This window comes from the organism of the source record quoted next, unplaced genomic scaffold (genome assembly GCF_019419815.1).
Source record: "Pyrus x bretschneideri cultivar Hongxiangsu unplaced genomic scaffold, Pyrus_bretschneideri_v1 Contig19, whole genome shotgun sequence".
NCBI classification, from domain to species: domain Eukaryota; kingdom Viridiplantae; phylum Streptophyta; class Magnoliopsida; order Rosales; family Rosaceae; genus Pyrus; species Pyrus x bretschneideri.
In genome coordinates, this window is record NW_025999490.1 from 6,720,959 (window position 1) to 6,735,994 (window position 15,036).

General features: G+C 40.1%; 1 protein-coding gene across 1 annotated transcript; it reads right to left on the reverse strand.

Moving 5' to 3' along the window:
• Nucleotides 1-6,000: 6,000 nt before the first annotated feature.
• LOC125476387 lies at nucleotides 6,001-9,013 on the reverse strand. Its single transcript, XM_048582434.1, has 6 exons — nucleotides 8,344-9,013; nucleotides 8,092-8,241; nucleotides 7,884-7,991; nucleotides 7,724-7,768; nucleotides 6,954-7,516; nucleotides 6,001-6,739 (listed from the first exon to the last, which is right to left on the reverse strand). The coding sequence occupies exons 1-6, from the start codon at nucleotides 8,972-8,974 to the stop codon at nucleotides 6,089-6,091; spliced, it is 2,148 nt and encodes a 715-aa protein (XP_048438391.1). The 5' UTR covers nucleotides 8,975-9,013; the 3' UTR covers nucleotides 6,001-6,088.
• Nucleotides 9,014-15,036: the final 6,023 nt, after the last annotated feature.

A 15,036-nucleotide genomic window follows, 5' to 3' on the forward strand; every position in this document is an offset into this window, starting at 1 on the left:
TAGATTGTAAAGATGAATGTGACGGAAATGAATGGATGGGAAGCTAGCTAAGGGGTTCATCTCCACACATGTTACACTTGCATAATAAAATGATTTCTCATTACTTTTCAATAAACCATGAATTCTCAACGCTCCGGGTTAATTAGGTCCGCTTAAATTAACCGTCAAGTTTTCCTTAAGTTAATGAATTGGATGATTGCATACGACAACCCAAAGCATTCTTCAAAAGTTCCTTACATGACATCATAATAAAGATACAATCAAAGATCATTACGTTCAATGAAAACTATAAGCATTGACAAAGCACTTGTGACTATGACATCATGACACTTATGCTAGGAATTGAACTTAACGCGATTGTGACTAGCAACCTTCACTACTTGTGAATATAAGTGTGTGACAATTATGTGAAACTCACTTATATTCTAGCGTCAAATTCATGCATGAAAATTAAGCGTTCATTCTTAATAAACATACATAAATAGGATATCAATCAAATAGTTAAACAAATTGAATTCACAACTTATGAAACGTAATTAGAAGTACTCAAATCATATTGCAAGCATAAACATATATTTCGAATCACCCCCTAGCCAAGGGGGGTTTAGTTCCTCATGATACAAAACAAAGAGAATCAAAGAAACACCTAAACATTCCAACAACTCAAACTTGAATTGTATGAACGTTTAGGCCCTCTTCTCTTCCATTCCTTATTCGTACAAAACAAAGAGAATTGAAATTAAACATTGAAATCAAAGAAACGCCTAAACATTCCAACAACTCAATCTTGAATTGTATGAACGTTTAGGCCCTCTTATCTTCCTCTTTATTGTGGCACAAGGACTAAGGGATGTTGTTGGTGTGTTGAATGGATTGGGGGATTATGGAAATGGATGAAATGGAGGGGAAATGGAAGAATGGTTTTTGGATTCTAAGGGAGACTCACGGCTAGGGAGGAGAATGGATGATTTTGAGGAGTGTTGTGTTGTGAATGAGATGATGAATGAATGAATGAATGCAAGGGTATTTATAGGAGTAGTGGAGGGAACATATAGGGAGAGAATGGATGGGAGAGCATGTGAATGATAGCTAGGAGAATGATTAAAGGGGTGTGAATGGTTGGAAATGCATGTGGGTGAATTGGTGGTGCAATGATGAAAGAATAAGTGCATGTGTGTGTTTTGTGTTGGAATGAATGTGGATGCATGATGAAAAGTTAATAAATAATGCATGTAGGGTTAGGAAATAAAATCATAACTTAAAGGGGGGATGATTAAAGGATGTGGCTAGGTTGGAAAGGTGTGGAAGATGGATGGAATTAGGGGGAATGCATGGCAATGATGGGGAGTTCTTTGGTGATGAATGCAATGATGAAGAGTGAATAAATAATGCATGTAGGGTTAGCTAGGTTGGCTTTGTTTGGGTGCATGTGAGTTAAAGAGGGAGAATGTGGTGAAATGATGAAGTAGGAAGGTGGAAATGCATGTGAATGCATGTGAGTGCAAGTGTGTGTGAATGGGTGTTTATTAATGGTTTTGGGGTTGTGATGCATGTGAATGCATGTGGCTAAGGCTTGTTGATTGGGCTAGAGGTTTTGCATGGCTCAAAGGATTGTTTGATTGGGCTAGGCCCTTTGTTTTATGTCCAAAGTGCATACAAGGCTTTCAAATTCGTCCAACACTTTGGCTCCAAAAATATGCTATCCATTCCAAGCCCAATTTTGCTCCAAAATGCTCCAAAATGCATCTTTTTGCTTCCTTAGCCATATGAACCTAAAAACACACGAAAATGGCTTAAACTACTAAAACAACTATGAATTAACAACATAGATGCACGAAAACAAGCTAAGTAAGTCGCCTAAATATGCTCCTATCACCCCCTGTCGACGATAACCAGGTGGAGGCACCATATACACTTCTTCGTGAAGTTCACCGTGAAGGAAAGCATTCTGCACATCCATCTGATGTAAGGGCCAATGACGGACAGCAGCAACAGTCAATAAGCATCGCACAGTGATCAGCTTAGCAACAGGGGCAAACGTTTCTTTGTAATCGATGCATTCTCATTGAGTAAAGCCCTTGGCAACGAGCCGGGCTTTGTACCGCTCAATTGTTCCATCGGAATGGTATTTTATTTTGAAAACCCACTTGCATCCAATGGCACGATGACTGGCAGGCAGGGAAACCATGCTCCATGTCTGATTGGCTTTGAGAGCTCGGAGTTCAGTGTTCATGGCAGCGACCCAATTAGGGTCATGGCGAGCTTGTTCATAGGATGTGGGTTCCATATGAGAAGAAACAGTATGGATGAATGTCTGATGAGCAGGAGATAAGGAGGCATAAGAGACATACCGGTGGAAGGGATGACGGGTGCTGGACACGGAGGAAGAGGCGACGACAGGTGCAAGTAAACCAGCATGATGGGCCACATAATCGTTGAGATACGCAGAGGGTCGTGTCAGTCGGGAGGAGTGTCGAATGGGGGGGTGTGGAGACGGTGCAGGTGGGGGGACAGAAGGGGACGAGGTTGGGACGGTGTCGGGTAGAGATGAGGAAGGTGTGGGAGCTGGGGAAACTGGGGATGGTAAAGTGGGATGTTGGGGAGTGGTATGGGCCAAGATATCGGGTTTTGGACTAGGAGGAAGTGGGCCGGGAGTGAGTGGGCTGGGTGAAGGGGGTAATGAGTCCGGAGAGATAAGAGGAAGAACAAGGGAGTCAGCCTCATGTTCAGGTGGTGATTGGGAAAAGGGAAAAATGGTTTCATGGAAGTGGACATCGCGGGAAGTAGAGATTTGATGCGTGTCGAGGTCATAAACCCGATAACCTTTCTGACCAAGGGGATATCCAAGGAAAAGACAACGACGAGCACGAGGGTCAAACTTGTGTTTGGGGTGAAGGTTGGTGACATAACAAAGACATCCGAATACGCGGAGGTGAGAATAATTTGGCAAGTGACCATGTAAAAGTTCGTAGGGAGATTTATGGAGTAATAAGGGTGTGGGAATGCGATTGATAAGATAGCATGAATGTTCAAAAGATGTCGATGTTTACGTTCAACAACCCCAAAATTTTAGTGGTAAATTGGCTTAGAACCAAAGTGCATGCCCAATGTTCAAAAGATGTCGATGTTTACGTTCAACAACCCCATTTTGTTGAGGGGTGTGAACGCATGAATGCTGAAAAATAGTGCCATAGGTGTCTAAGAACGTGCGCATGGAGAGAAACTCTCCACCATTGTCAGCACGTAGAATTTTGATGTTTTTGTGGAATTGAGTCTTGACCCAAAAGAAGAATGATTTCAATAGTGTTTGTGTATCGGATTTAAAACGCATAAGGTGCACCCATGTAAAACGAGAAAAATCATCCACTATGGTGAGAAAATAACGTGTCCCGGAATATGTGGGAACTTTGTGAGGCCCCCAAATGTCACAATGAATTAAGTCAAAGGGTGCAGTGGATTGAATTGAACTAGAATTAAAAGACAATTGAGTTTGTTTGGCCAAAGGACAAACTTCACAAACATGTTTGGAATCGAACATAATCTCTGGGATTGTTTTGGACAAAAAATGTAAAGGTTGTGTAGAGGGGTGGCCCAAGCGTTGATGCCAGAGACTGGTGGTGCGGCTAACATGGTTGGTAAGATGGGGATTTTGACTTGGTGTAAGGTAATAGAGCCCATTAAATTGCTTGCCCAGGCCAATCGTCCTCTTCGTATCCATGTCCTGTATGACACAAAAATCCGGAAAAAATATTACGATACAGTGGAGAGCCCGTGTGAGTTTACCCACAGACAATAAATTGACACGAAATTTTGGAACATGAAGAACTCCATCAAGTAATAACTCATGTGATAGTTGTACAGAACCAATACTCTTAATGTCTGTCGTGCCCCCATTTGGTAACCCCACAAAATCATGCTTAGCATCAATCTGATTATGTGTTAAGGGTGAATGTGATATGTGATCAGAGGCCCCGCTGTCTATAATCCAGTAAAGAGTTGAATGCAAGTCATGTTCCGTTATATTACATGTGGGTGTGACAATACCTGTTGCATTTGCAAGTGGAGGAGTTTTACCATTTCCAGATCGAAGCAAGGCAAGAAGTTGATGGTACTCTTCAGTTGTGAATGTTGGCCCGTTGAAGGATGGGGCCTTGGGTGCGTTGGTATGAATGGCCTGTGATTGGGGCGCTTCGACATTGTGGGCTGTTGGATTAGGGCGTTTGTTTCTGGGCAGCACATGTTTCCCATGCCATTTATGACCTTCAGGAAACCCAATGAGAAAATAGCAGCGCTCGACGGAATATGAGCCATCACAGCAGCTGCATTTGGACGATTTGCGGGAACTGGAACTCCCAGGTGCAGACCATCCCTTTGGCATGGTGGACCGATGTGTTTGCATTGCGTGCGCACCAGGTTCACGATGATTTGCCACATCCATTTGGCGTTCGTGTTGCAGAACCAACCCGTGTACACGTCGAGTATCAGGGAGCGGATTCATCATTAAGATGGAGCCTCGTATGGTTGAGTAAGTCTCGTTCAAACCCATTAAAAATTGCATGACTTTCTCTTTTTCTTCCCTTTCTACACGAGTCTTGGATCCCTCACAATCGCAAGCAATTGGTTCATAATACGAAGCCAATTCATCCCAGAGAGCCTTTAACTGGGTGTAATAGTCTGAAACAGATAGTTGTCCTTGTCGGTGTTCGACGATTTCTTGTCGAATTTGGTAGATTCTGGAATCGTTTCCTTGTGAGAATCGATCCTCAAGATCCTTCCATGCTGCGGATGCAGTATTGCAGTAGAGTACGCTGCGTGCGATGTTGCTTTGCACAGACTGCCAAATCCATGACAAGACCATGTCGTTGCATCTCTGCCAAGTTGAAAATTTGGAGTCCGTAATTGCAGGGCATTTGATGGATCCATCAATGAATCCAAGTTTGTTCTTGGCATTGAGGGCGATGCGCATAGATCGACTCCATTGTCCGTAGTTGTGTCCGTCGAGGAGTTGTGAAACCAGAACGAGACTGGGTGAATCTGAGTGGTGTAGGATGAGGGGGTCAGATGCATGTGGCACCATCTCGGCTGATTTTTCATCGCCCATGTTGGTTGTGTATGTTGGAAAAAATTTGGGTTTTGTTTGTAGCGGAAGTGGAATGGACGCCTAGAGTCACCAGGATCGGTGCTCTGATACCATATTAAATTTGAAGTGTTCACTGAATAGTTTATTTTCGATAGATCATTCATACAAGGATACAAGCTTTATACAATCAGATGCAGCCTATTCTAGGAAACAAATCTCTAATTACAAGTTGATTGCAATCTGGTCCTAAGATAGATTTAACCAGATCATTGACTATTTACATTCCCTACAATCAAGTTTAACCAAATATACTTTCCTTTAACACCGCCGTATCCCAGGCCATGCGTCACCTTCTTTCTCTTTTCAATCACCTTTCTTTGAGTTTAAATCTTTTGCCCTCATTAGTTGTTGTTAAATTCGTTTAAATTTAAGATTTGTTTCTTAAATTAATTAAATAAAAAATTATAATGGTAACCAATGAGGGGTGAACAAAAAATGCATTATTTCATATATTTTTCTCCTTTTCAACTGAGAAAAACATTATGAAGTCGCCATGCTAGGTGGATGGGTAGACCAACTTGACAAAAGCATTGACCTCAGCCACTGCCTATGAGGTAGCCCTATGGCCAAGTATAATCACTTAATTATCATGGATATGTGAGTGTTGGTGTAGAAGGGAAGCAGATCAGTCTAACCACTTGATTACGCTTAAATATGATTTATTTTTTATTTATCAATTTTACTGCAAGCGATATTATTATCCATCAAAATAATCCATTACAAATCAATAAAATCATGCAAGAGACATAATCTTTAGCATACAATTTTAGACTAGCCCTTATTGCCCATACTTGTAAATGAAGACCCAATAAAAATGTGAAAATAGGAGAGAATATGAAAAATCCAAAATATTGAAATGATAACAACAAATAAATACTTATGTTGCAAGCCTGTGAATCTGCACCACATAGTGTGCTACGATGAAAAGTTTATGTGATTCTATATGCCTTACTCAGTGCCCCATATTGATCTTCTCTTGGGAATGCCAGTAAAGCGGAGTAAGGGTTTGAAAAACCAGGCATGAATTTTCTGAAACGTGAGTTTGAAAGTTTGATACATAGGAAACTGCAGCAGGCCGAATAGAGGGACCGGGAAGAAAGCAATAGGGTAAAGTAGAGACTTGGTCCATTTCTTCTCTACACGAATCAAGAGCAAAATGGTGGCAGCAAAGGCGAGCATGGTGGTTGCCATGGAGAAGAAAAGCAAGACGAATCCTGTCAAGATCTTTTTTGGAATGCTGTCAACGAAATATGGGTACTCGAGAGGGGAGGAGAGGACCGAGAGAAAGAATGCCACAGAAGATAATGAGCAGGCGATGGCCACAACGTCCATGCAGGTGAAGAGCAAAAAGAGAGGATCGTCCCGAAAAACAGGAAGGCCACTTTGGTCATTAGTACCTCCGGGAATGGCGTAGGCAGCTGCAAAGACTACAGTGGCCACTAGCACCGCCACGGTTGAGCATGCCTGAGCCGTTTCTTTTACCCATTTTTGTGCGTCCTCCAGAAGTTGGTCATGCCAATAGTTGAACATCTCCTCCGCTGTCTGATCCTTCTCGTTGTGGTGAATGGTGTAATGAGGCGGTACTATCTCTTTTACACGCTGACACAAACACGTACGTACGCATTAATCATGGCCACGTATATATAGATTTTGTAATAGAAGTATTTGTCTAACAACATGAGTCTTTTACCAAAGTGAACAGACTTAATTAGTAACATAAGTATTTGCCTGACAATATAAGTATTTGATAAGATTGATAGACTTAATCGGTAATATAAATATTTGTGCAACAACATTAGCAAGAGAACATTACCAGGAACCAGCGCAGCTCAGCTTGCAATTGCATGGCAGGGCCTATTAATTTCTGAGACAACGATATAGAATAGTAACTCCTATCTGCAGCATGGTGCAAAAGGGTGTTTCCATTGCTGTCTATCCTCTCATTCAGCTTCGACTTCAAAGTTGGTTTGTTTTGAATAAGATTAAGGATCTCTGTCTGACGGTTCAGAATGGCCAGATGCAAAATGTTCTGTTCGTCGTTGTTAAGGTGCTCGACTGCCTGAGGATGCTGCTTAAGTATCTCTTCCACAATGGGCATAATTCCTTTGATAGTTGCTATAAGCAATGGGGTAGAGTTGTAAACTTCAATCTTCGCCCCCTTACCCGATTTGGTTGCTTCCTTTCCTATTTCGCCACCGGAATCACGATCTTTATTCACTGGCCCCACAGAAACAGCCTTGGGCTTTGCGTCCTTGTTAGTAGTGAACCAAGAATGGTCATCCTCGACGAGCAATTTGATGAGTTTCTTTAGTGATTTTTTATTTTTCTTGTCCTTCCATATCCTATATATTATGCCGCCCTGCAGGCCTCCTTCTTCTATTTATCACATGATCAAGCATATGTATACATTAGTGTGTCATAATTAGACAGTTGTTATTGGTACTCCAACGAAGTCATCATGCACTCTACTTTTTCTATTGTAAAATCATAAGAAATAAGTGCGTAATGACTTTTGTAGAGTCCCAGTAACAAGAGTTCGCCTAGATAAAAATACGCTGAGGCAAAGGCAGAAAGTAAACAAACCTTTAGCAAGGGATTTCTTTAATGAATAGTAAGCCTTCACAACAACTGCCAACCATTTTATTTATGCAAGCAACTTCGTTAGGAACATTGAAAAAATCCAACTGGAGTAAACGATTTAGCTAGGTAGCCGTTTAATTATTCGATCAATTAATTAGATTACCTGCAAACTTGTTCCGAAAGATGGATTGACGGGGATGGTGGCTATCCGTGCTGCTCTCCACATCATCCTTCTGATTTGGTGTGACCATATCACCTCCATCAGGAAGGCCTGCATATATAACAATAATTAACTATAATATTAATGCTTTACAAAGAAAAGGCGCGCACAATCATACTCTTGTACATAGCAGTTGAGTAAGGATACGTACAATGATAAATGAGCATCTTCCATTGGCTTTCTTGAAACCGTGGCTCAAGGGCAGTTGGCATTTGGGCTAACAACTGAAGGCTTGTCAATCCTTCTGCGTCTCTCTTTTTTCCTAGATTCCTGTACCTCTTTAGCAAACAATAAGCAGTCTCTGCATTGTGGAAGACAAAAGAGCAAAAGTTATTAATCTGCATCTCTTCATATATATTACGTGTTGTGAATCAATGTATGCATTTTTGAGGGAGAGAGAGACCAAAATGTTGGGCGATGACAGCAATATGAAGAATGGAGATTTTGTCAGATCTCTTGAACTGCTTCTTAATTAGATTGTCCGGACTTTCTGCCTTCAGTTTGTCACAGTAAAACTTGACCAATTTAGTGTGACCGAAAGCAGCCGTTCTGTACAGTGGAGTTTCTCCTAATTTGTTCCGAGTCCACAGCAGCGGCTGCGTATCATTCTCTTCATCAGTATGACAAATGTCTGGGACAGGGTCGTTGTATTTGTTCACCAAGAACTCAGCCGCTTCCACACTGCCGGACACAGCCACCTGGTGAAGAACATTGTTTCCATCATTATTCGGAATCCTCAAAGAACAACTCATGTTGCTGGTTGAACCGCTGCATATATCAATAAGAAATTTGAGGTCTCTTTGACAGTTGCTGCTGTAAGAAGCCGCAAGGTGAAGTACATTGTTCCCGTTCAGCGTCATTGGCCTGAGCAATTTTGCCGGATGCCTCTCATAGTATTTCTTCACGCCTTCCCAGTTACCCTGTATGAAATGTTCATAAGGGATTTTCATGTCTTCTAATCTTGCTACCTTATTCTTTAGGTCGTCTTCCTCATTTTGACATGGTGGAACAGTGGGCGTTCTCTGGGACTCCATCTGAGTACTAGCCAGCTTGGTGAGTTTAATGTGGTGGTTTTCGGTTTGATTTATAGTCCATCTGAGTAAAGCTTAAAATGATCGAATATTTAAAGTTACCATTTTCTAGCTGGATATTTAAAGTTACCATTTGCTGTAATTAAGCAACAAAGAATCTTGAATAATAAAGCATAAAGGAATCGAAGAGTTAAGGTTACTAACGTACTGTTTCTTAGCTCTTTTTTGGAATCGCAAAGAGATGGAGAGGATAGCGAAGAGGCGGTTAAGCAAAGGCGTTTGATACCATATGAGAATTGTGAATTGTTCTGTTTTCATTAATTGAAAGAATCTTTACAACTGTGTATATATACAACTGTCAATAATGATTAGCACCTAATCAAGTGTAACTAATTACATTAAGACTACAATTAGTTACACAAAGTAAACAGAAAACTATTACGATGAGCTGGATTGTGTGTCAATAATTGTTTCTTAGCTATATGTGCAATCACCTCTGAGGGGGCCATGCATGGTTCCTGAAGCGTGCAATGGGACTGTTGGTTAATTGCCTTTCGATGTAGTTTGTACTGTTTATTCGGCGGTACCTGTTGAATCCCAGTTTTCTTACAGGCTCGATCGAACTAAAATATTGGTCTCTGGCATAATGAATGAAAAGGATGCAGCACCTGATGTGCGAATTTTTTTATGAGAATTTTCTTTTAGTGAAACATTTCCAAGCATGCCCAAAAGCCTATTTATTAAAGTGCTGGTATGTGGTTTAAATACTAGTGCTTATGCTAGAGTCTCCTTTAAGTTTTAGACTGAATCGATTCGATTTTCTCCAATTCCGATTCCATTGTCCAATTCCTTATGTAGAGATTCCATTCCAACTTGTTTAGTGCTGCAAGTTGCCAGGTCCAATTATACAGAAAATCAGACAAAGATATTTCCACAGCCGATGACGGCAGCCTCACACCCTTCAAAGGTTTACCCATCTCGAGTGGCAATGCCCGGTCGTGGTTGCTTACAATGTACCTCGACGGAGAGCTCCAGATTATGAGGAGAGGCAACGGCAACATATTCGTGCTACTCAAGGAAGGCCGCAGCCCCTCCTGACTCCCTGATCAAAGCTCACCAGAGCAACTTGTATCGTGTGTTATATATATTTATGTACGTGTTCAAGGACATGAGATGAGATGTAATTTTCTACATAGAAAATGATGAACAAACATCTTTGTTACGTTCTGTCGGTTGTTTCCGTTTTGTTTATATTATACTAATACATCCCTCAAATAAAACAATTTAAATATATATATATATATATATATATATATATATATAGGTATGTGTTGCATGCTTTCAAAGGTAGTTGCTTGTACGGATAAAGCATATTGAAAAGGGAAAGGGATCTTCTCCAAATCCCTTTCACCAAATCCCTCAAATTCATTAATCTGGATCCTTGAAATTTAATCCAATGGCCAAAAATAGGGAGCCTTATTGGAAGTTATAATAACTTTAACCGTTAGATCAAATTTTAAGAGTTCGAATCGATGGATTTGGTGGTTTTATGCTTTCCAACGTTCTTTGTTAATTAATTAATTAAGCAAAGCAAAGCAAAGCATATATTAAGTACGTAGAAGCAGCAGTAGTAGCAGCTAGCCGGGCCTAAAACCTTGATTTATTAAATCAAAGCAAAAACCACCACATTGACATTAAACGCCGCAAAGCTAGTAACCTTGACTCTTCGATCCTTTGTGCTTTATTATTCAGCATTCTTTGTTACTTAATTCAGCAGCACGAGCAGCTGGCCTATAATCAAAGCAACAAGCCACATTACATGCCCCAAGCTATCTGGTACACTACGAATGGAGTATCAGAAAATGCCAACGGTTCGGCCGGAACAAAACGTGGTCCAGCCGGATCAGAAAGAAAGAGAGGATAGCTTAAGGAATATGAAAGAGTTGAAGCTTTTGCCTATGAAGATGTCATGAGGAGAAATTGTTAGTGTTTGAGTTACCTTTTGAGCTAGATTTCTCTAAGTAATTGTGATTAATTCGACGAGAAATTGAAATGAATTTGTAGAGGGAATAACAGAGATGAACTTTCAAGAAGGATATTACGTTGCTTTCTTTGAATTCACGTTGGATTCGATCCCACAAAAATCACCTACAAACTCGGCTATATAGCTGTTGTAATTACATCAAAGCACCGTGACTATGATCACGTGCAACACACATGCTTTCACTTAATTTCTAACTAACTGGACACGTGGCAAGATACACACCATTAAGATGTTTTAATCTTGTTTGTTCAATACACAATTTGATTGAACAATTTCAAGCTTTTTCTTCTTCTTCATTGCTGCAACCTTGAATGACTGAACCAGCTGCCATGCTTATGCTCCAACACTCCCTTCTAAGCTGGTAGCTAGTTTAACTCCGAGCTTCTCCCTGAGTGCACAAAAATGATCTTTGGGAAGTGCCTTGGTGAAAATATCAGCAAGTTGATCTTCTGATTCGCAATAGATCAGTTTGATAATGTTTGACTGCAATGCTTCTCGAATGTAGTGATACCTTCTTCCAATGTGCTTTGTTCTTTGATAGAACAATGGATTCCTTGTCATAGCAATGGCAGATGTATTATCACAGTAGATGGGGGTAGCTTCAGCTTGTTCTTCACCAAAATCTTGGACTACAAACCTTAACCACACAGCTTGAGTGGTTGCTTCAGTTGTACTCATGTACTCAGCTTCAACTGTTGACAAAGCAACACTATGTTGTTTAACCGAGGCCCAAGAGAAGGCCCACTTCCAAATGAGAATGTATATCCAAAAGTGCTTTTCATATCAGTTTCATCACCACTCCAATCACTGTCATAATAGCCTATGAGAATTGATTCTTTGCCTTTCTCATATTTAATCCCATAGTCTAATGTGCCTTGTATTATATTTGAGCACTCTCTTTGCTACTCCCAAATGCTTCTTTGTTGGTCTATGCATGAATCTAGCAAGTAACCTGGCTGCAAACATGAATATGGTCTGGTTGCAGTTAGATATAGAAGACTTCCAACCAATTGTTTATAGACATTTTCATTTGTTTTCTCACTTTCATCATCTTTCTTGAGTTTGTCACTCACCACCAATGGAGTGCTAACAAGTTTGCAATTCTTCAACCCAAATTTTTGCAGTAAACTCACTGCATATTTCCTTTGGTTAATGAAAATTCCAGATTTAGATTGAAGAATTCCCATTCCAAGAAAATTATATAGCAGTCTGAAGTCTATCATTTCATATATTCTCATCATGTCACACTTAAATTCTTCCAACAACTCAGTGCTACTACCTGTGTAGATAATGTCATCTACATAGATAAAGACAACAATGCTTTCATTTTCTCCTATTGACTTCATATACAATGTTGCTTCACTAGGACTTCTAGTAAATCCATAGTTATGCAAGTGAACATCAATTTCTTCATACCAAGCCCTTGATGCTTCTTAAGCTTGTAGACCTTATCTTCTACACCTTGCACAACATAACCCTCTGGTGATCAATGAAGACTTCATCTTGCAATACACCATTTAGAAAAGCTAATTTCACATCTAATTGATACAACTTCCACTTCTTTTGAGCTGCTAAATCTATGAGTGTTTTGATGGTATCCAATCTTGCAACATGAGCAAAAGTTTCATTGAAATCACCCCTGGCTTCTGTGTATACCCCTTGGCAACTAGTCTTGCCTTGTGCTTCTGAATTGTCCCATCCATATTTAATTTGGTCTTGTAGATCCATTTCACTCCAACAAGGGGTTTGCCTAATGGTTTATCAACCAATTTCCAAGTCTTGTTCTTCCCAATCATCTCAATCTTAGCATCCATTGCTTTCTTCCAAGCTATATCAGTGGCAGCATCAGTGAAACTCTCTAGTTCAATCATGCTTACATTGTATCTAGCATAGATTTCACTCAATGATCTCTCTTTGACTGGTGTAGCTTTAGTTGTGCTTGATTCACCACTATCAGATTGAGAATCTGTGAACTCATGTGTTGTACACTTGCTCTCTTCTAGATGAACTCCATGATCAATCTCAGGTAGATTGATATTAACAGCAAATGTTAGCTTGTCATAATTCTATGCATCCCAATTCCAAGTACCCTTCTCATTAAACACAACACTTCTTGACAAAAAAATCTTTTTGGTACTCAAATTAAAAATCTTGTATCCTTTCTCCATCTTTTCTTGGTACTCAAATTAAAAATCCTGTATCCTTTCTCCATCTTTCCATATCCAACAAATATACCTTTCATAGAGGCTTCATCAAGCTTCTATATATCTTAATTGTCCAAGTATATGACCATAACAAATACTTCCAAACACTTTTAAGTGTTGAATACCTGGTTTTCTTCCACTGAAGGCTTCAAAGGGAGTTTTGTGTTCCACAACCTTGGTTGGACACCTATTGAGAAGATACACAGCTGTGTTGACTGATTCTCCCAAAATTCATAAGGCAAATGCTTGTCATGAAGCATACTCTTAACCATTTCAACAATAGTTCTATTCTTCCTCTCAACATCACCATTTTGCTGTGGAAAATAAGCCACTGTCAACTGTTTCTCAAGCCCCAAATTTTCACAGAACTGATTAAATTCATGAGAGTTGTACTCTCCACCTCTGTCACATCTTAACTTTAGACTTTTGTAGCCACTCTACAATACAACCATGACTTTGAATTTCTTGAACACTTTAAACACTTTGAACACTTTTGATTTGTGATTCAGAAGATAACCTAACACATTCTAGTTGCATCATCAATGAAAGTCAAGAAATATCTGTTTCCTCTAAATGTTGTGACCTATATTGGTCCACAAACATCAGAATGGATTAATTCTAGAGGCTTGCTTGCTCTCCAAGTCTGTGCTTTACTGAAGGCATCTATGTGCTGCATTTCTACAATGCACCCTTACTTGCTTGAGTTTTATTAGTCTCATCACCATTTCCTTATCTAATAACAACTGCAAGTTGTTGAAATTTAAATGCTCCAGTCTTTTGTGTCATTCCCGAGCATCACCTTCACAACTGGTTTTTAGTGCAGAACCATTCATATCATTCATGAGCAGTGGAAGACACCTACTGCTAGTCATTTGTACTATAACAACATGACTCTCCAAACTTCTATTTGATGGATATAGCTGTATAATATAAACTAAACGGAAACAACCGTAGAACGTAACAAGGGTGTTTATTTATCATTTTCTTTGTAGAAAATTACGTCTCATGTCCTTGAATAGGTACATACATATAAACAACACATGATACAAGTTGCTCTGGTGAGCTTTGTCTAGGGAGTTAGGAGGGGCTGCGGCCTTCCTTGAGTAGCATGAATATGCTGCCGTTGTCTTTCCTCGTAATCTGTAGCTCTCCGTCGAGGTACATTGTCAACAACCACGACTCGGCATTGCCACTCGAGATGGGTAAACCTTTGAAAGGTGTGAGGCTGTCACCGGCTGTGTAAATATCTTTGTTTGATTTTCTGTATAATTGGACAAGTCAGTTTGCAGCACCAAACAAGCCATTTTAGAGGAATGGAATCTCTCGACAAGAATTGGAGAATGGAATCCGTCCACCCAAGGAATGTTAAGAATCCCACATTGGTGGGTTCAAAGAAACCCAATGGGTTTAAATAGGATTATCCTACTCTAACTGATATCAATGCCTTTTGTGGTAAAACCCCACACCTTACGGATTGGACATGTGGTAAAGTTGGGGACTATATCGGTGTTAAGAATCCCACATCATTGGGTTCAAAGAAACCCAATGGGTTTAAATAGGATTACCCTACTCTAACTAATACCAATGCCTTTTGTGGTAAAATCCCACACCTGATAGATTGGGTTTAAATAGGATTACCCTACTCTAACTAATACCGAGGCCTTTTATGGTAAAACCCCACATCTGATGGATGGGGCAGGTGATAAAGTTGAGGACAATATTGGTGTCGTTAGAGTGGGGTGGGCCCAGCAATCCAAAATTCAACATGGTATCTGATAGGATTAAAAACACACCACAAAGTGTCACACAAATGTCCT